At 37.4% G+C, this 21,150-nt stretch overlaps 2 protein-coding genes across 3 annotated transcripts; both read right to left on the bottom strand.

Moving 5' to 3' along the window:
• Positions 1–163: 163 nt before the first annotated feature.
• On the bottom strand, positions 164–20,695 carry LOC114526273 (DNA-directed RNA polymerase I subunit RPA1-like). 2 transcript variants are annotated; one of them, XM_028547825.1, is made up of 38 exons: positions 20,298–20,695; positions 19,556–20,034; positions 18,751–19,007; positions 18,211–18,396; positions 17,746–17,886; positions 17,517–17,639; positions 17,308–17,405; positions 16,863–16,995; positions 16,701–16,784; positions 16,327–16,465; positions 16,027–16,141; positions 15,630–15,741; positions 8,740–8,823; positions 8,325–8,402; positions 8,101–8,193; positions 7,705–7,916; positions 6,877–7,279; positions 6,459–6,674; positions 6,181–6,258; positions 5,885–6,019; positions 5,701–5,756; positions 5,352–5,504; positions 4,934–5,033; positions 4,661–4,755; positions 4,376–4,505; positions 4,038–4,093; positions 3,877–3,928; positions 3,635–3,744; positions 3,471–3,544; positions 3,091–3,209; positions 2,720–2,789; positions 2,208–2,249; positions 1,987–2,081; positions 1,642–1,722; positions 1,443–1,502; positions 1,186–1,281; positions 876–986; positions 164–489 (listed from the first exon to the last, which is right to left on the bottom strand). In XM_028547825.1, the coding sequence occupies exons 1-38, from the start codon at positions 20,660–20,662 to the stop codon at positions 196–198; spliced, it is 5,325 nt and encodes a 1,774-aa protein (XP_028403626.1). In that variant the 5' UTR covers positions 20,663–20,695; the 3' UTR covers positions 164–195. The 2 variants fall into 2 exon arrangements, with proteins under 2 accessions (XP_028403626.1, XP_028403627.1); XM_028547826.1 differs by having other exon boundaries at positions 1,987–2,066.
• Positions 8,906–14,409, bottom strand: LOC114526274. Its single transcript, XM_028547828.1, has 2 exons — positions 14,323–14,409; positions 8,906–11,758 (listed from the first exon to the last, which is right to left on the bottom strand). The coding sequence occupies exon 2, from the start codon at positions 11,708–11,710 to the stop codon at positions 9,698–9,700; it is 2,013 nt and encodes a 670-aa protein (XP_028403629.1). The 5' UTR covers positions 11,711–11,758; positions 14,323–14,409; the 3' UTR covers positions 8,906–9,697.
• Positions 20,696–21,150: the final 455 nt, after the last annotated feature.

Genomic DNA, 21,150 nt, shown 5'->3' with positions numbered 1-21,150 from the left:
AACGAATTCCTTCATCTTTTGAACGGTTGTAAACCATCTATGGGCTATGGTGGCGCATGGGGTTAATTAAATTAAATTTTAAAATTTCGATACTTCAAAAAAGTATATGAAATGAATTATACGGATCAAGAAGTTACAAAATTTCCACCAAAATTATCGTGTCAATTGATTTATTTTTCAAATTTTACGAAACTTTTAACACAGAGGTATTTTTAAGTCAAAGCATCCAGTTCCCCCACCAACCACACGGCCAACGACAAGTCGTGAGGAAGGCGAAGATAATTGTTCTGTATCTCCTGAGATGGTTGCACCGCGCAAGAAGTGCATGGTCGTTTCAAAACTCATCTTTTGGAATGGCGAAGCATTTGATTCAATTCCTATGCGATTGAAAGCCTTGATGGAGCCCTCAAACGTCATGTAGTCAGCAACCAAAGTCAAATGACGTGGATCCACCTCAATACCATACGCACCAAACACGTTCTTAATTTCCTAGAAATTTCAAAGTTAGACTTTTGAGAAAAATTTTTTTGACGCCATTGATTTGGCTATAAAAGATTTACTCTTCGCCGCAAATTTCGGGTTGTCCAGTTCTATCAAGGCTTAATCGTGTGACTCATAATATAGCCTGAAAACAGACCTATAATTTGCTTCCTTAAATTTGCATGTGGAAGTGAACGTTTTTCCGTTACTTCCGACTCGCGAATTTCAGAGCTGACGAAATAAGGTTTGTTCTTAAGATTACATTAGGTAAGATATTCATTACCTAATATTTAGACACAGCGAAGTGATTGCGTTTAGTTACAAGCAACCTCAGCCTTTATAAGAGTTAAGATTAAACACAGTCTGCGTGAGTCTGGTTTTATATATACACTTACAGTGGCAATGACCCGACCGGTAGCTTCAATACCGTATGTATTAGCAACCTGGTGAGTATCATTGGTATACAACTTCTCTATTTCAAATACTTCAGGATGATTCCACATCACCTATACAATACAACAATTAATTTTAGAAAAAATCGATGGACCATACTGTAAAATCACTCTTCTGCATTGGATCATATGGTTTAATTATAGTAAACAGAGAATAGACGAAAGGAAAAAAGACGTAGGCTAACGCATCTGTACCACTGAGCTATATAATAATTCCTATATATTATTATATAGCTCAGTGATCTGTACTCACCTTCAAATTCACTCCCTCTGTCTTAAACATAGATGGTTTGTCTTTGTTTTCCACCAGGAAAGACCGTGTTATTCCCGGGGTTTCGTAAATAACACTCTAGGAGAGAAATCCTTTTATCAAAGAAAATCTGCACCTTGAAAAACGATATTTTCATCGCCAATGTTCACAAAGTGAACGTAGGCTCCTAAAGTGAAATGGCTATATGAAGATTAGGGATTAATATACTGGGTTCAAAATTGACTGAGAGAATAACAAACCTGTGTCGCCAATTTTTCCATAAGTGTTGTGAGCATCACCTTACTGCCGGTGACTGGAAACTAAAGTAACATGCACCGATGAACTTAGCGGCATTTGAAAATAGTTTATTTCGATTTGATTTAAATTTTTCCTTCTACATTCTACGCAGGAATTGTCAACAAGGTCTAAAAAAATCCAAAGAAATGTGGAAAAGTTTACCCTTAATTTCACTTCACACCATTCTTGATCTCCCTCGTCAAAGCAATACGACGCAACATTTGGATTGTTCAGCATTACGTTCTAAATCAGTGAAAAAATTCCCATGTCAGAGATGCCAGAGATATAGCAGTCATATGACATTGGCTCCCAAGAGGCAGTGCATATTCAATGATGTCAAAATCAAATTTCAAGATTTCGTTTTTCCCAACTATATAATCTCGACGAGATTTCACATGAATGATCCAAACACAATTTTTGGGCCGATATGGAGGCTGGAAGTTTGGGTCCCCTTTTCCCATTCAATCAGTTGCGTTGTAATTTGTAAAACGTAATTGTGAAACTCACAGTAATCCTTTTGTCATGAGCTGGGTTTGTTTCTTTTGATTGTGACGCGACCTCCATTGCCATATCCGCCTTGTCTTCATCTGGAAAATAATTCTCTATAATTAAGTAAAGTAATGCTTGCAACCGTTTACTATGCCATACGCATGTAAATAAAAAGAAACTTATAGAAGTATGCTATGACGAAACTTTGCGTCTTCTATATACGTTTAATGCAAGCAAACCTTGTAATTTGCTGGGTGTATTCGCTTCATCGTCCGAGTCACCTACAAAAAGATTACAATACGAAGTCTCTTTTAATAAACTTAGCTACATAAATACGAAGATCAATTTTTGAATCCCCCATCAATTTGGGATTAACTTCTTCCCTGTATATTCAAACAAGCTGATCGATAAATGACCAATATATTCTCTGGTTTAATGTTCGTGGCGCTTTGCATCGTGATAATATAGGAGTATAACTTATATTTAAGATAGCTTATTATTTGTTATGACTCGCGGTAAAGGTGCGATCAGGCGTGAAAAATCCAACAGCAAAATCTTCGTAAACATTTAACATCTTCACTGCAAACCACAATTTTGAGTATCAGTAATATCATTATAGAAAGACAGTGTAAATCGCTAAAAACATTAATAAGACGGGTATATCAAGAAAAACAAAACGTAAAATTTGTGTTCTCTTGTTTGTGTGTTCGGTAGGAACGAATCTGAAATATTAAATATATTTTTAGCTTACTTTCTTCACTTTCTATTAGATTTTTGTTGATTTGTTCCTCGTCTTGATCAGGTGCTTCGTAACTGGCATGCTGATGAAAAAGAAATGCACAAAAAAACACTACGGTTTACGCATTTCTTAAAAAAGGCGATTTTTTAAGCTGGGGTATTTTAAATTCACCTAACATCCTCCTCCACAATGCCCTTGCTCATAATGCACTGACCACAACGCACTTCACTAAACACTGCCCATCATACAACTGTATATCGTTCCCCAACCCACAATGCAACTGCTACCAATGCACGTGTTCATCATACACCCGCGCACAACCTACCCCCCTATACTTATCCTTCTGGACGTGCTTTAAAAAAGTGTTTCAGTTGAGATCTTACTTGTTCTCTCTTCTTTTTATTTCTCTCTCCAGTTGCATCACCATCAGCGTCTGCCTCTTCTTCTGATAGGTCAGCATTATCATCGTCTTCGTCGTATTTACTGCTCGAATTCAACGAGTCTAGTTTAAATCAGAAAAAAATTATAAGTTTAGACTTTAGAGCTGGAAGCCCCAAGATTTCGGAAGAGAGCGAGGAAAAGTTATCTAAATTGCTTTTACCATTCTGATATAGTGAAATACAAACTTTTTTACAATCGTTCATAATGTTCCCTAGCTTTATACTTTCGTATCTTCAAGACGACGAAACGAGAAGAGACGACAGCGTCTCCCCATCGCACTTCAGAATACGCATAATCAACTCTCTCATAGCTTAATTCTCACCTTCTTTTTCGTTAACGGCACCTTCACTTGACTCGTTTTGCCCTGATATTCTTTCATGAGTGGTATCGAGCAAACTATATTTATACAGACATAATTTTCGTAATACGTAACAAATTTCATAATCAATATATAAGGTAAGATAAGATGTTTGCAGTGAATCTCACCTTGCTCTTTGAGCAGCTCTGATAACGCGCGCGATTGCCGAGGTTAACTTCTTGAAAAATATCGTTTCCATGTAAATCAAAATGGATTCAGGCGTGACAAATAGTTCTCCCTGCAAAAAAGGCAGAAACAGAATTATATATTTTCAACTTGGGCTTGGCATTTTCGACTCGTAATTGAACTGTGAGATAAGAATTATCTTTGGACCTGACATTCCGACTAAGTACTAAGTACGTGTTTATACCTGGTACGCGTCATGTGGTAAAAACTGGAATCGTATGCGATACATACGGGATCTAAAATTTAGATACAAATAAATTTCAAAGAATAATGCTTTTTTTCTCCGTAGCAAATGCTCTTGATGCAAACCGCCATACAACTTATGAACAAAATGTTATTCGTTACCTCGTCCCAGCTTGCTTAGACGAAAGCGTTTCACACACTTCAACATGTTTTAACACCTGTTTTTAAATGTTGAATTATTACCGAATCAACGAAAATTCAAAAGTCAAAGCAATTCAGTAACTTCATAAAGTGGGATTTTTCATATAATGCTATTTTGTCATAACGTCTTACTCCACGTTATGAAGTAATGCCGACGTGCCAAGGAGCGGGAATGTTAAACAACACAAATTTAAGGGGAAAAAAATTTGATTAATCTCGTACAGTACGGTATTGTGTTTAAGCATGATAAAATATACCGCAATGCAACGTAGTGAAATTTTACGAAAAGTTTTCAATACCTGTGATAAAGTGACTTTTGCAAACTTGGACTTCAATTTCTTTGCTTGTTTCAAAGCTTTCTTTCCCGACCTCAGTGGAACTTCCATGGTGGGCGTCTTTATATTAGCACTCGCAGTCATCAAGATTTCTCTAAAAGAGAAAGTTTAAGACATTCAAACAAAATTAACTGTCATGCATTCTTGTGATTCTGGCAGGAATTTAGTATTCAATTCAGGGTAGTTAATATTGACAATTGACTGCACAGTCAAACATATCATTTCTTCTGTTTTTCTTAAAGATCGTACCTCATTCTTGGGATACCTAGAGTAACGTTCATTTCACCACGACCGGCAAAATGAAAGGTATTCAATGTCATTTGTGTCGACGGTTCGCCAATAGACTGAAATGAGATAACCATTATTATTCAAATATGTTTTTCAGGCAACATTTTGTGGCCCTATATTACACATTTTCACAAAATTCCTCCAAGCTATATATAAATGCCAGTGTTTTAGGCATGCACGTGCACGTTCAGAATGGTAATAATACATAGATAGTTTTCTTTCATGCAGACTTACTTGGGCAGCCAATAAACCGACGCCCTCTCCAGGTTCAGCCAATGAGCGAAGAGCTTTCAAATGCATTAAAATTTGAAATTTTTCAGCAGACAATTTTGTTCTAAATGTACATAAGCATATGCTTGCATAAGCTTGCATAGTTGACACACACAAAATAAAATGACAAAAACACCCAGAGACGTGGCACCCGAGTATACGAAAAGGAAAAAGCACCTCCATAAGACTACAGACTGTTGCCTTCACAGTTCACCTGACTGCATTAGCCTGTTTGCTTCGGACTTAACGTAAAATTTCAGTAATGTAACAGATGAAAAACCTTGCTGTTTGATTTTTTATCATTTTACACAATTTCTGACTACATTATTCAACCCCCCGTTTTATTTTGATTTTCACAAATTAATAATAATATTATACGTACGCAAATTCTTCGGGTTGATCAGTTAGACAATTATCTGGGTTAGTTGTGATGTACTTCATAAGACTGGAGTGAAACTTCTCTGAAACCGCACCCACGTGACAAGCTGGAGACATTTTAGAAAGGACTGGATCTGGTGCACGCCGCCGCGCGTATCTGAGAAACAGAAAAACCATAAGACATTGATACTGCCGGGTTTCCGACTCTGTGTCTCGAGACACTTCTTATGACGCAACACTTGATAAAGAGATTGTCACTTCACTTTGACCATTTAAACGTCATAAGACAGTTGTGAGACAAACATTTTAAAGAGCACTATTGCCAAACTCTCTAACTCTTACATAATACGCACCTCTCTCTTAGATGGGGAGAGGCTGAACGCCAGGCATCAATGAAACTTTTATTCACCTACGAAATAAACTGTGCATGAAATGGTTTTCATGACCAAACAGGGTAATATCTCATAAAATACATAAAACCTTATTTATATTCGACCACTATGAATTTTGAAATAATGTTTTCAGTTGTATACTTACTGTCCATATGTTTCGCTCTTTAGAACTGTTCGATGATTCATCAGGAGTCGTCTCTTTAACAAGAGAACTCAGGGAGGAGATTCTTGTCCGTTTTTCACTTGGTGATTGCTTATTTTTTCTGATCCAACGATCAAGCTTCAAATATATAAAGTCGGTGTTATATTAAACTATACAAATTATTTTCCAACTGTGGTATGTTTTGCCACCACCATGCAAAACGCGATTTTTGATTGCTAATCTATGTAAATAAGAGGTCAGTTCATTAACATTTCAGTATGATCAAATATCTCACCCACCTTTCGCTGGGCTTTTCCTGCTGAAGAAGAGTCTAGTTGAGCAACGGCTGCCCCAGGTTTCAACTGTGTAATCAAGGCCTGAATTAAAGGAAATGACATTAAAATAGGGATTGACGGGTCGTAATTGAATCGACTGGGACAGGGATGTTCGATTTCGGATGTGCGAATCGCGCAATCGTAAATTGAACGTGCACCGTGCTGGGTGGCGGATGTGTCTTCATGTTGAACCGGCATCAACTGTATGGAAGTAATCACGATGGAAGTATGACAGTTTATACCTTATAATTACTGGCCATGAACGGAAACTGCTTCTGAGATAAACAAGCAGTTTTCAAGACATCTAAGCCATCCTCCCCGTAGCAAAACTGTACAACAGATCCGTCACTGTCCCTTACTGTCAAGTCATATCCAACATGCAACCCTTCCAAATGCTTGATAAGACATCGTTGAAGGTAGCCACTGCGACTTGTCTTCACAGCGGTATCAACCAAACCCTGCACATGGAATAACACAAACAGAAATATCATATGTAATATACAAACTGGGATAGGCGGGATTATTATTACTAAAACTGTATTTCGTGAGAGTAATAGCTACTTCAGTTCTTCAATACTTCAAGACAAAAATTTAAAAATACAGATAATTTGTGGCTCGCCGTATATGTTGTTTTTGTGCAAAAACTCTCAGTTTTCTTACCTCTCGTCCAGCCATACAATGAAAGAAATACTCTTGAGGTCTTATGCCAGTTAAAAAACGTCCGTCCACAAAACCACCCGCACGCGGGCTGGGATCATAAGGAAGAAATGAAGGCAGGGAACGACCACTTATCATTAATGGCGGACGGCGACCTTCCAGCTCAATCTGCCCAAGCAAACACGATATTTGCATGCAGTTGACTACCGATCCTTTCGCACCAGATTGGACCATAAGCTGAAGGTTGTTCTGCGGGAAATTCTTCAGTAAGCCTGAAGGAATGCATTGTTTGTTAATCTGATCCTGAACCTGATCTGTTTTTCCTTTCATTTTTAAGTCCAGCTCTTTCATGTCGTTATCATCTCTGCTGTGGTGAGCAGCTTGAAATCGTTCCATTAATACTTCACTAAAGAAAATGATTACTGTATAAGGAAAGCCTCACACTGGATAGTATGTAGTATGCAACCGTATCATAGCAAAATGTAGCGAATTGTTCTGTGTTAAAGTCATCAGTTTTACCCATATACAAGCTTCGTTTTGCTACGATAGGGTTAAAGTAAAAAATTTAGGCTGCATTAGAGTTGATGAAAGTTGCTCGTGTTGAAAATATGATCATAGCAAGTTGATGCTTAAGGCTAAGAGTTGTCGCAAACATGACGGTAGCTACTATTTGTGGCTGAACAGGGTTGATTTTATTGGATATTTTTAATACCCATGGTTTGGCACAAAGTCTTCGTTTAAAAATAAGGGCAATGTTGCAATATATTGTAGAAAACCCTCGCTAACTCAACCAGTTTTCGGTAGCTTAGTGAATTTACCAAATACACGCACTTTTCCGTGTCTTCAGGAAGACCCAGAGCTTCAGTCGCTACTTCGTGTCCACAACGACGGCCTTTCTTCATAATCTTCCTTCTTCTTTCATCGGGTTTTTTCCTGACTATAATGTCTTCTACACCCAGAGTGAAACCACGCATTTGTAGGAAAGATGTGAATACACGAGCCAGAGCGGACAGCAAGAGACTGGACACCACTCCGCCATAAAGCTAGAGATAATATATAATTTATAGGTTACCAGATAGCCTTCCTGGTACAAGGTTAGAAAAGAGGTACTAAGGCCATCCATTTCCACGTGCCTAAATAGAAATCTAAACTTGGGCATGCACATACACTAGCCCTTTGTGAAAATATACTATTCATAAATAATCATGATTTGAGAAATTGATTTACCTCATAACAACAATGCACCAAGCTAAATGGAGTTGATCCATAATGTGCTTTGTCAAGAACACCACAGAGCAGTTCACCATCACGAATAATCACCTATACAATACATTGATATAATGAAATTGTATTGGCAATGCTGTTGTGCAAGCTTGATAAGTATTTGGAGGATTTTTCAGTTGCAAGGTTTACATCTCAAATACAGGCTTATTCTAATATGTAACCATTACCTGGGATTCACACATTTCATTTGCTTTAATCTCCATTCCATTGGCCAAGCTACGTCGAGGCGTTCCTGTTACCCAACTCTATAGATCGGAGATCAACTTTGCGTTAAAGTGGTTTATAAATACCCATCAGATGCAGTGAGAATATTTAGCAAAGCCGAACACATTTCAACATTGTTTCTGAAACACCTTTCGGCCACCCCCCCCCCCCCCATAATTTTTCGCTTTCAAATACGACGTTTAATGTTCACTTCTACTTCACCAGCACATTGTCACTGGAATACGTATCGCAATATACCACCAGGCAAAACCTCTCCCGATACCATATACTATAGAGTTTTGCGTTGGCATACTGATCTCTGTTTCCGCAAATTACTGACATATCATACAACGTTCATGCCAAAATAAATACACTTACTTTGCCAGCGATCTTTGATTTTCCATGCAAGTTAAGCCTTTTGCACTTCGCAGGAATAACATTAATCAATATCGTTGAGATAACCTGCGCAAAAGTAATAAGGGAGTATTTATATACAGAACCTTGTCCCAAAAATAATTCACTATTTTTATAGAAATTTCCACCCGTTTTTTTTTCACAACCCAATTTGCCATTTAGGGGAAGCCTATTACGTTTGCCTGTTTGCACGAAATATGAAAAATACAGGTACGAGTTCAACAAAATGCAGATAAAAACGACAGAAGCATACATGATATTACAGTTATATATTTTTTATACGCAAAGGTTTTATATTACTTTCTAGTTATGGAATATTTACATCACGATTCAACACGTATACACCGCATCCATATATACAGGTCTAGTTAGGTCTAGTATAATACATTAATTTATCCACCTCCCCATGTCAATACATGTTCAAAATTATAAAACCAAATTACATTAAAATGGAAATATTCTTTGGAACAGCTATGATCAGGGAGGATCAATTACTTAAGTAACTTATAATGCATGTTATTGAATAACGATAAATAAAATACAATCAGTGGAGGACATATGCAAGAGGGGAGAACATACGTTCATATACCCCGGAAAATGTCGCATTTTTTCATCAAACTGGACAAGACCTGAGAAAAGTCAGTCCTAGATAGATACGCCGAAGGAAATGTATATCAAGATTTAAACTTGATTTAAGCAATCATCTCAACTCAATAATCAGAGAAACAACTTTCTAGATCATAAAGTAAAGAAATATTGTCCTTTGTGCGTTATAGCCGGATTCTTTGAATAAGCAAAGTCAATTCTATGCGCAAAGTCTGAAGTGCCAGGCACTGAAGTATGATAAGACTTCGATCACACATTACTTGGATAATTGCCATATAAGTAAGTGGCAAATACATCGTCCTGAGTCCATTACATCTCAAGTAAATACCGCATACTTTACCAGTCCCTGGTAAAAGTCTATATGTCTTGAAGTGCAATGAATCATCTCAAATAAATTACATTGAGTTGCCTTTTCTTTTGCTTCTGTTGAAAACTTCAACGCGCTCTTTAACATTTGAGATCTTCTGTCGTTTTCCTCCGCTACGAGGTTCTGTGAACGTCGGTAGAACAGCAATGAACGTGCCAAAAGGTACTGACAACTACGATAATCTGAAAGCGAATAGCCTTCATTGATACATCTATCAACAGCGTTCAAATTATTTGTCGCTGTATCGATAGCTGCCTTTTCCACTTTGCCTTCTCTTGCACGATTCGCAAACGAGCCATTCAGGTGGAGAAACGCTAAATTGATGTTAACCTTTTGTATGTTGTCAAATTTCGACGGTAGATAATCATTGGCAATATGCGCGTGTTCAAGCGCCTTTTGAAAAAACATGATCGAATCTTTTTTCAAACTTTTTTTGATTTCCATATCATTTTCTTGTTCCAATATGATAGTTATGACGGTGGCAATGTTTGTATAAAAGTTACATACAACGATGCCTGCTGGAATCTGCTCTACAGTAGCTAAACCATTTTTTGCTTCTTCGTAGCTTTCCTGAACTCGCCCGTCGCAGCGTTGGATTGATGATTTCAGAAGAAACTCCCGGGCTTTGCCGATCATCCAATCTTTTGATTTACTTAATTCTTTTTCGTATTCTTCCATATCACTTTGCACATCTTTGAATTTCCCTTGCTTGTAATTTGCTGTTATCTTCATCGATAAAATGACCAAACTCATTTCACCTTCTGGACAATTCGCCTGCTCCTTCATCACAAGAGCCTGAAACTCATCATACAAACCATCGTTAATTTTTCGAATCAAAATTCCGTTCATTTTAGCAGAACTCTTTCTACTGTGAACGGAACTCCAATGTAAACGACCAATGTGCAGTGGACCTGATCTACCAATTGTTGACACGACACTTGTTGAACCAGTATTTGTTGATACACCATTGGTTGGTTCAATCCTCTGCGGGTCATCCGTGACATCGGGTGTCCGTTCTGAAAGATAATCTTTCCAGGTACTCAACGGCATTTCTTCAATTGAGCCATTGATACAATGGTAACTCTCCGGCGCTTCAGTGAAAACACCACCAGGACAACGTGCTACTGTGACAACAATAACAAAAGTCGAGGTTACAGATCTTCCAGACTTGTCCACCACGGGATAAAAATTGATGTCCCAATGCACGCCCTTGCATGGCCCATCTTGTAGCTCAAGCCAGATCATGTTTTCGACTTTTTTGGTAACTTTCGTGATAATCGATTTTCTTTCGTTCGCTGAGATTACTTCTCCGTTGATGCGGTGTTGTTTATCGTCCACTCCAACATAAATAGCCCCACCGCAATGGTTAGCAAACGCTGAAATATACTGGACGAGTTTACAATTTGCAACAACTCGATCTCCCAGTGTTGTAGACTTCGTCGGAGTGTCTTCAAGTTGTTTAAACTGAACGCTGTACGTTTCAATCAGTTTCATCTCTTCTCCCTGTACAAAAACCTGTCGTACGGTCGGTAACTCGTTAATTGCAATCATCTCTTTGTCTCCAAACAAACATTTCCTAATTTCTTCTAATGTTTCAATCGGCGAGACTTGATTAACCTCCGTGTGACTTGGTAGGTACATGTGGTAATTAACTGTGATCAATCTGTTAGAACCTTTAACGGTCAAGAGCATTTGATCGGCTGATATTTCCAATTTGACTTTCCTTTTCATCTTCACGGTTCCAATTAAATTCTTTATCCATTGCTCAATCTTCCTGCCTGTTTGATCCAAATCTTTCTTCTCACATTTCTGGCTAGGAAAATCTAGAGCAAGCTTACCGCCATTGCTGTTCAACAAGGCGCATACAGCAGCAATTACTTCAGATTTTTTGTCCTTCAAGTTTGTCAGAAAACATGAGATAACAAAGACATGTTCCTCTTCTTTCCTATTTAATCGTTGCATCTATAAGATCTTGGTTCAGATATGCTCGGGAGATAATTTTGCATAGACCTGCAAGATGAGAAAATTTAGTTCTTTCAAATCACTTCAAAGGAAGGGACACACACAATTAGTGTGACCATGGTTATTATAGCTATTAGCTAGAAGATCCACATTTTTAGGTTAATTAATTATTATACATGTGTATGTATATATACGACGGTCTCGACACAAACTGAAAACTATCGTCGGGATATTCCTCGTTAATATACAATCTTCGTGCATTGGCCTAAATCAACTCACGCGATTGGTCAAAATCAATCACGTGGTTTCTTGTTCCTGGCGACAGATCATGGGGATCATAATTTATTCGCAAAAACCCACGAAAATCGTGGCTTGTTCGCAATAACCCATGAAAATCATGGTTTATAATGCAGCAATCAATCACGTGAATCAATGAACTCAGATTGTATATTAAAAGTGTTAGAGACTTTATGTTCGTGTTTTGTTCACAAATAAACGCACTTACTGATCATACAATGAACTCGAAATTTCAATATTGGCCTTGTGCAATATTCTCGTTCATTGTATGGTCATGGCGCGTGGGTTTATTACTCCGGCGTCAGCGACGGAGTTGAAAATTCGCCTCGGTTTTGTTTTGTTTTTGTTTTTTTTTTTTTTATTTTTTTTTTTATTATTTTTCGTCGTCGCAAGTCTGTAATGGCGCGAAACATTCTAGTATTTAAAATGTGTATGTGATTGGATTTATCTATGTCCCAGTCTTGTCTCCCAAGAGTTGTGGTGCACAGCTTTGGCTAATTTTCCGATGCGCGATTCGATTTCGCTCGCATGATACGGCAATTCCTCCAAGAGGAACAAATAAACCGTTCTTTTCATGCTTTTCGATTAAGTTTAGACTGAATTGGGGTAAGAATATATTTAATACGTGTAGATTCTGGTCCTATTTTAGTAATATCGCTGCTATTTCGCCGTTTAACAAGATGATGTGGTCGTGTATGGGCGCTTTGACTCGTCGTAGTTTGCACAGGATTGAAGATTTAATATAACTATATAAGCGCGAATTCCAAAGGCAAAGTGTAAGACAAAGCGAATGTATTATGCGGTTTATTTACATTTTTGAACAATTGAACTTCTATACTTTTTAAAGTACGATGTGCTTCTGAATTTCGCGATGGAACATTTAGGTTCGCAAGGCGTCTAAATGCGAATATGAACTGCATTGTTTATGTTCAGAAGCTCTATATTGAAGACTGGCACGTGCGCCGGAGTTAACGCCAGAACAGGCGTCTTGTTTGTTAACAAAACACTCACAACAGTCTCTAACCCTTAATTATAATTTTTAGAATAATATCTGAGTAGAGTGCTCGATATGCCGATAAGATGAGGATACGATTCAATAAACTTGCTTTACTTCATAAAATTTTATTCACTACAAATTTGTTTCGTTTACTCGTTCAAAATTTGACCGCATAACATATATATCACTCAATTACGTCATAAAAAGAAAACCATACAGCAGGAGTTCAATATGAATTTCAATTACAATTGTTTATCCTTGATGACTAAGCACTTCGCACTTTTTCTTATTCCTTAACGTCAGTGCAAATATTAGGCCAAAATAATTAAAGCAATTTTGTAAGAAAAATAGCACTTGATGAATACGGATCTGCAAATAAGACTGTAACAATAGAATTGAATTCATGTTAAGCTATGTTAGTATATTTATTGAGTTATTAGTAAAGGTACTCAAATACATGCGGCGAATATCGGTCACGTTTAATTAAATTAGCGTAAGACAATATATTGTGTACGAGTGGAAGAGATTGGTAAATCTGTGTACAATTACTCGCCATCGTATAATTTGAATAAGATCAAAATAGAAAGCAAGTCCGCCGTTTATATTCAACAAGCGAACTAATACAAAGATACTGTTTACAACTACGTATTCAGTGAATAATATTCAAGTTGACTCATTCAAGAGAGTTGTAACAAGAGTGTTATCTCAGCTAAACGGGCTTCAGTGATACAACCGGCCCTTGGTTGCTTAATAGAGAGGGAAATGTTATTTATATCGATAACATCACCTTGAAATTATTGCCGTGGTCACGTGGTGTCGCGTAATAACTGAATGCCGATGCACTGATGCAGGCATGCATTTCGTCACGGCTTTTAATACCGAGGAAAGAACATACATATTAAGCAAGTTTGCACTTGAATTTCCATTCCTCCCCTCCTCTCGCTCAAAGTATTCTCTATAACACTATATATTCGCAAATTAAATAGTGTATGGCTTTTTTGTTTTATTCCGTTTAAAACAGTTAGATTTCGGCAATCAATGATCATTCGGCTTTTTGACACGGCGATTATTTCGTTTCAAGTTCCGTTTAATATAAAAAAACCAAAACATGTATACATGTTTCTTGGTAAAATGGAATTTATTCCTCGTATTAAGAAAAATTGTCTCATATTTGTCACAATAGCATTACAGTTGATTAACAGTCGTAATATAAAATGTAATTCCTACAGTCTATACTCTACAGAACAAGGACGAGGTCTATAGAACGTGTTTATATAAAATATGCTGCACATGTATATAATACACGTTTAATGCTTACCTTCAAGTGTGAACAAAAACTACACAAACTGCATGGCATCACAATATCGTATTACTACGAAGACAATAAAAGAATGATGCAATCTATATGCAGTTACAAATTACGTTTGAGTGCAAATACATAAACAGCTTCGTCATGGGACAATCCCATGACATTGTCGCGTGACAATGCGCGGTATTTCCCCGATAATTTAAACTCCCATAACTTCGTATCATGATTATTGAAATCCATAGCAACTGGAACGCGTTTACTGTAAAACCAAGCCCACTTGTTTGTTTTAATTAACTGTCTCTTTTTCAACTGATAGATTCAATAAAATATCGTTTCCTCCATGAATAAAATATGTTTGTGTTCTCATTCGTCAAAAAAAAGCTTTTTAAAGCTAATATTTCCCTTCAGGGTTGTCATATCGCACTTGGTTCATAAATATTATCTTTTCAAATGACAATGAAAGTAGTTTAAGCGTGCGTTAATTAATATACGGACACGTCAGTGGTCAGTTCGCATCAACAAGCGGAAATTCCAGGCATTTCTATGAATATATCTCTTCCTTTTGCATTTATTCATTACATAAAACAAAAATAGGTACATTTCTGCTCAGTGGCATGTTGTAAAAACACTGACCGGACTGGACTGGACTCGAAAAACACTGACCCATTCATGAATCAGTGTTTTACAAATCACTGACTGAGTCAGCGTTTTTCGAGCCCAGTCCAGTCCGGTCAGTGTTTTACAACATGCCTTGCTCAGTAATAGACAAACGGAAGACGTCGGTGGTAACACCTTCTGACGTCATTTATGTAATTACTGGACAGACATCGGCTAAATGTAATCTATCTTTAATTCCGAATTAAAACGCCCGTGAAATAAAAGAACTGTATTGTGCCTATTTTTATTTAACTTAACGCCTGGGAACAAGGCTGCAAATATGCATGTTACGTCATTCGTAGGATTATAGACGCACGAGACTGGTGTAGATCGGGGGTAATTTGTTGTCGAGAATCGGGCAATTCACCAAAAATAGCCAACTCGCTCGATAGCCAATATTTAGCCCGATTTGCAGGAAGTTGCGTATCCGTCAATTTCGTATCAGCTCCAGGATTGCCAGATTACTGAATAAAGTAGCCAAATATTATTACCATTATCGTTGTTTTCTTTGTTTCAAACAAAGCCGACTACAACAATGTTTGGCTTCTTTTTTCAGCAATCTGGCAACCCTGATCAGCTCGACATGTTCTGTCACCTGAATGTTTTTACCTTGGGCCTATGTCCTTTTATTTACCATATGATCAGCAATTATTTCGTACCTGTTTTCCAGTCCACAGTTCCTGTGGTTTTAAAATAGTCGGTTTTAACAGCTCGAAGCGCCGATTGGTAATAGTCGCAAGAGCACAGAATACAAGTTGCTGATAATCCAATCTGAAATATAAGGATCAAGTTAAGGTGGCTCCGTAGTGATAGCTAAGATGGCCACCAACAACTCACTGAGTAGGAATTTTACAAGAACCACGCAAGATTTTCGAGATAATTTGTACTTTCTAATGACGCCCTTAAAACTGTTGTCTTTTAAGATATTTGAAAACGATTTTTGAAAGTTTTAATGAAGGTTTTTCATTCGAGGACAAAACTTGTACTAAACTGTAATGATGAGTTAAAACGATAATACGCTAAACTCAATGCGCGATGTTTAATAGCCCTACGTACTTGTTAAAGAAACGATCTCGCATAGTTAAAGAAACGCCAGAAACCATGTGATCTTGAATTAAACCGCTGACAGGATTGCCATCTTTAGGAATGAGGTACTGGAAATTTGTGCTGGCTAAAAAATGGTAAAATATTAATTATAGGTTAATGACTGCAAACTCAATACAAAAATTCCTTTATTCCACAGGCTTTACGAATAGTATCTAATTTTTTTTTTGTCAATATTGGTGTTCGGGGTATACGCTTGTGTATAAGCCCTTCATTGCCTTGGGATCTTACATGTAAATATAAAATACAAACCAATACTATAGGCCTCCGATCTCGCCAGTTCGTTCTGAGGAAAATGCGCATTCATTTCATCGCCATCAAAATCAGCGTTGTACGCTTTGCAGTTTGCATAGTGCAGACGAATTGTTTTTTCACCTGGTAAAACACGTGCCTATGAAAATGATAAACCGAACCTCAGCGGGATATTCTTCAACAATCTTATATTATTTTTCCTTTCCCCCTATAGATATATGTATATAGTGAAAAAATGCCCTAATAACAGCTATAACCTCTCTATACTAGATTATTACTGGTAAGTCTTGTACCATAGTGATTGCGAATGCTAAATAGGCATACAACCATTAGGACGTTTTCCAAAGTGCCTGCGTACAAAGCTAAATCATTACCTTATGAGCCATAATACTCGGTTTATGAAGAGTTGGTTGACGATTGAGCAACAATACATCCCCGTCTTTTAAATGCCGGTAGACCTTCAGAAAATTTCAAGAAAACTTGTAAGAAGAGAAGAATCGAATGCAAGTACCTGGTGCTTCTTTGGATCAAGCTACCTTCTTGTTTTGACTGAGGGGCAGTGATGAATGCGACGGCGTCAATAATCTCTTTGCGATTGCTTGTCTCTGGTTAGGATCCGTGGCATTCAACAGAATCTTTTTGCCGTCCTCGTTCTCAACCAAATTTGCTCTGGAAAATATATCAATCGAGGACATTAAAACAAGATGCATATAGTAGTTCATAAAAGACCATAAACCTACAAGCGTTTTGTAATATCATATCTAAAAAATTGTGAAGAACTAAATTAGGAGTATGGATCTCACTATAAGCATAAAAATTATGCCAATAAAAACATCTGACAGACAATTTAGACCATCAAGCATTAAAAAGTATAGTGCGGTTTATTCCCTAAAGCTAAAAAGGCAGTTCTAGAAAAGCTCAACAGCGAGTAATTAAATTCTGGGAATCCTTATTACTCTATTAATATAACAAATACCTTACCCCGGGTGTACGTTGGGACCATTAATGACTGCTTGTCGGAGTTCTTTAACATTCCACGGTGTCACTGGTTGAGGATATGTAAGTTTCTTCGCAAACACCTACAAAATGTTTGATTTTATTCAAAAACTTTACATAAGATTCTTAAAGAAATCAAGATAATTGGCTACACACTATAGCTGGCCAGAATAAAGTTTTAAATTTAAACTCGCCTCAGGAACTCCGATTTGATCAGTGTTAATATATGGATCAGGCGAAATGACTGAACGTGCAGCAAAATTGACACGTTTGCCCATCATGTGCTTTCGAAACAGACCTTCTTTCTTCTCAAGTAACTGTATAATGAAACAATATTTAAAAAATTCACAACTCCTAAATGCAGTTGACAAAATACTTGATGTGGTTCAGAAAATAGTTGATAATCCTGCTGTGGGGACATACCTGTTTTATCCCGTTGGCTTGATTCGTTGATAATTTATCCAGATCACTGTCAATAAAGCAGTTGACATCGTTTTGAAGTCGAACCCAAGTATTCTGAAGTTTTTCCTCAGGGCTCTTACCCGGAATTCTATCATAGGTGCTCTAAAACATTGTTTACGGATATCGTTAGGAGTCAGAAGACCAAAACTGGAAGGGCAAAATTATTAACTAAGGCAGAGCTTTGAGGAACCTCAAATGAGCAAGAGAATAACATGGTTGTATAAACGAGGTGAGGCAATAATTTCTTTGCCAATGGAGTGATTCTATTCTCTCGGCTCCCGAGGAATAATTTGTCTACCAAAAAAACGCGACAAACCAAACGCTCTAAGGCAAAGCTTTGAGGAACCTCAAATGAGGAAGAGAATAACATGGTCATATAAACGAGGCGAGACAAAAATTCCTTTGCATGATATATGATATATTCACCGATGTAGTTGTTGCAGTGCTAGATGAGGATCTGCTGGCAACATCACTTGTTCCTTCGCCATCATTGTTAGATCTTGTTTGTTTTATTTGATCCAAGCAAACTTTTAACACCTGACAGTCTTCAAGAACTTTAGTGAGGTTAGCTGACTGGGGATTGTCAAACTTTTTGTCGCCCATCACAGAAATCTGAAAAGTGGTATTTGAGGTGAGCAAACCAAACAACAACGGAGTGTAAAGCTTAATGCTTTCTCATCAAAGATTACATGGACTGTTCCTGAGGTATAACTTGATTGGCTTTTAGAAGTTTAAATGAGTGAAAGTGCTAATCTAAAAATCATCTTTTGGGTCCAGTGGTGTACGGGAGAGGATAATTGGGGGGGGGGAGTGTCACATATTCATATAATTATTTTGCACAACATGAAGATATGAACATGTGCCTCCCCCCAATCATTGTCTCCTGTACGCCACTGTTTGGGTCATTTGACCCAGGAGGGTCTCATAGTATATTTTGAGCTGAAAGTCCAAGTAAACACAGCTTACTGGTCTAAATCGTGAGGGGGGAACAGGAAGAACATTAAGGAAAAACATCTGAGGCGATGATTTTCTTTTGCTTGCTGTTGGTGATGGATATGATCCAAGTAATGAATCCAAGAGAGTTTCTTCTTTTTCCCACACTCGATGAAGATGTTCCTGTACTTCTAGTGGGGTAATGTAGGTTTGCTGCACACTCTTTACAATATCTGTTCTTTCAACTTCAGCTGTAGAACTTTGAGTTTGTGATGGAAGTGGCCTTTTATCTAAAATGGAAGGACAAGTGTAAAATGAAAAAGAAATAAAGAAACAATGGATAAACTTAAATATATACTTTTTCCTATAATGTCTCCTTTTTCCTATAAGTTTTCTAAACACACAACTTTTCAACTGTTAGCATACTGTAATATTGTTTCAATGCAAAAAATAGGGGTTAATAGTTTGGCCAAGTGAATTATCAATAAATATGTGACTAGCCAACTGTTATTTTGAGCCTAGATACACTGATAGTAGTAAATTCTAATTCTTTGGCAGATTCGTTTGTAAACATTGACCCCAAATGTGGAAAGCTACTGTAAAGTTTTCTCATGAGGAGTATTGGCTGCTAATATAATAAGTTCAAAAGGGAATATTAGCTATTTCCCAATCGAGCAGAGTACTGGGTCTAGTCACAAACCGCAAAGCATCAATGGATTGTTTGGAGGACAATCAATGAAAGTCTGAAGTTTTTGTCCCTCTGGACAAACAGTCCATAGACACTTTGTGATTTGCGACTAGAGCCAACACCCTGCTTGATTGGGAAATGACTAATTACCAGTGAGCTCATCATCAGAACATTCTTCTTCCTCCAAACCAACATTGCTTAAATCTTCATTTGGCATAGCACTAGTATTTGGATTTGATTTTGAAAGTCTTGAAACAGATTCCCAATTGCTTGCTTGCCTTGAACTTAAAGCCTTTAAGTATATTTTAGAGTTGTATTCAATCCTAACATTTCTTCGTGGTGAGCCACAATGAATGCACTTTTTTGCTTTGTAAGATAATTTATCCCTCAAGAATTCCTTGATTATCTTGTTTCGCAGTTCTGTGACATTCTTTCCACTGCATGATTTTTTAACCTTTTTTTTATCATCAATTTGTTTTAGGCTTTCCTTTAAATACTTTTGTACAGCATTAGTAACAACATCTTGAAGTATGATACTGCTCCCTTTTACATCCACTGCAGCTGAGTTGGCAATTGTCTCAAGATCCAATGTGTCTGCTAACAATCCATAATCAAGGGCTTTCATTTGACTTAAAAATACAAAAAATTATTCTACTAGATTCGAATTATTTTCTGTGCTAAAAAACTGTACTTTAACTTTACAGTCTGAACCATCTATCTAACTGGCTAACCAAACCTACCTGATCAGAAAACTACAAGTTAATAACAACAACCTATGCTGGGCTATGCACATCTCTAATTGACTCATTATTTACAATTACAATAACTTGTCAATTAGGATTTTTTACAAGAATATACAGTTGAAAACAGTTACTTGGACAGTTGGACTTACCATTGGAAGAGGCATTTGGTTCCTTTCTCCACATTCATTTTGTGACACTGAAAACATGTGGATCTCAATATTGTAACCAACAATTTGAGAAACAAAGGATGGTAAACGGGGAGTTTTAACTCAATATGACCAAAATGCCCAGGACAATACATGTTATTTTGACCACATGTACTACATAAATCATCCCTGTCCGTTGGACCAAATGCAGGATCATAGAGACCTCCATATGTAGGGTTGGAAAAGTGATCAAACGTCTGAGGATTAGTCACACATTTCACACTCAGCTTTCTGATTTCCTCTTCTGAATACAAAGAAAATCTCACACCACTCAAATGGCCCGTAGGACCAGAAAAGGAAGAAAACATTCTACCAAAACATACTCTTCTCGCGATGCTGGAATTTAAATGAGAAGAGTGAGAAGCACATGGAAGATAAGCCCGCAATAAATATGTCAGCCAGGACAACACAATCGCAGTACTTTATGTCATATTACCAAAATGAACCAGTTTTAAGCCGTGAGGGAGGGGGTCCGCAATGACAATGATGACTGTGATGGGCTGATGGCACTGTGTGATAGTGTCATCATGGTGATAGACATAATCCAGTGACATAATCGCAACATTGGACACTGATAGTTCTTCCCCTACGCCCTTTAGCAGTATTGTAGCCCACCTGACTGTAAAAACAATGAATTTCGAACTAAAACAACCAGAAATTTCCATAGGGGAACTAAATTGTTAGATTGACTACGCTACTGTACTTCACGATATTGCGTACAAAAATTTCACGGTTTACTAATTGCGGTGCCCGCGCCAAGTTTGGCACCGCATTATATTCTGCCTGTGAGTTTGTT

Source organism: Dendronephthya gigantea, unplaced genomic scaffold (assembly GCF_004324835.1).
Source record: "Dendronephthya gigantea isolate DGI-Jeju-01 unplaced genomic scaffold, DenGig_1.0 000038F, whole genome shotgun sequence".
NCBI classification, from domain to species: domain Eukaryota; kingdom Metazoa; phylum Cnidaria; class Anthozoa; order Malacalcyonacea; family Nephtheidae; genus Dendronephthya; species Dendronephthya gigantea.
The sequence above is the reverse complement of the archived record's forward strand: the minus strand, read 5'-3'. Positions and strand labels throughout refer to the sequence as shown.

Coding starts and splice junctions, on each gene's coding strand:
- LOC114526273 (XM_028547825.1), bottom strand. CDS start 20,662: ATGTTTTCTTCCTTTTCTGGTCCTACGGGCCATTTGAGTGGTGTGAGA. Junction 7,917..8,100: donor TGGTGCATTGTTGTTATGAG/GTAAATCAATTT, acceptor TATTATCTCTAG/CTTTATGGCGGAGTGGTGTC. Junction 5,505..5,700: donor TCTCCCCATCTAAGAGAGAG/GTGCGTATTATG, acceptor TCTGTTTCTCAG/ATACGCGCGGCGGCGTGCAC.
- LOC114526274 (XM_028547828.1), bottom strand. CDS start 11,710: ATGCAACGATTAAATAGGAAAGAAGAGGAACATGTCTTTGTTATCTCA.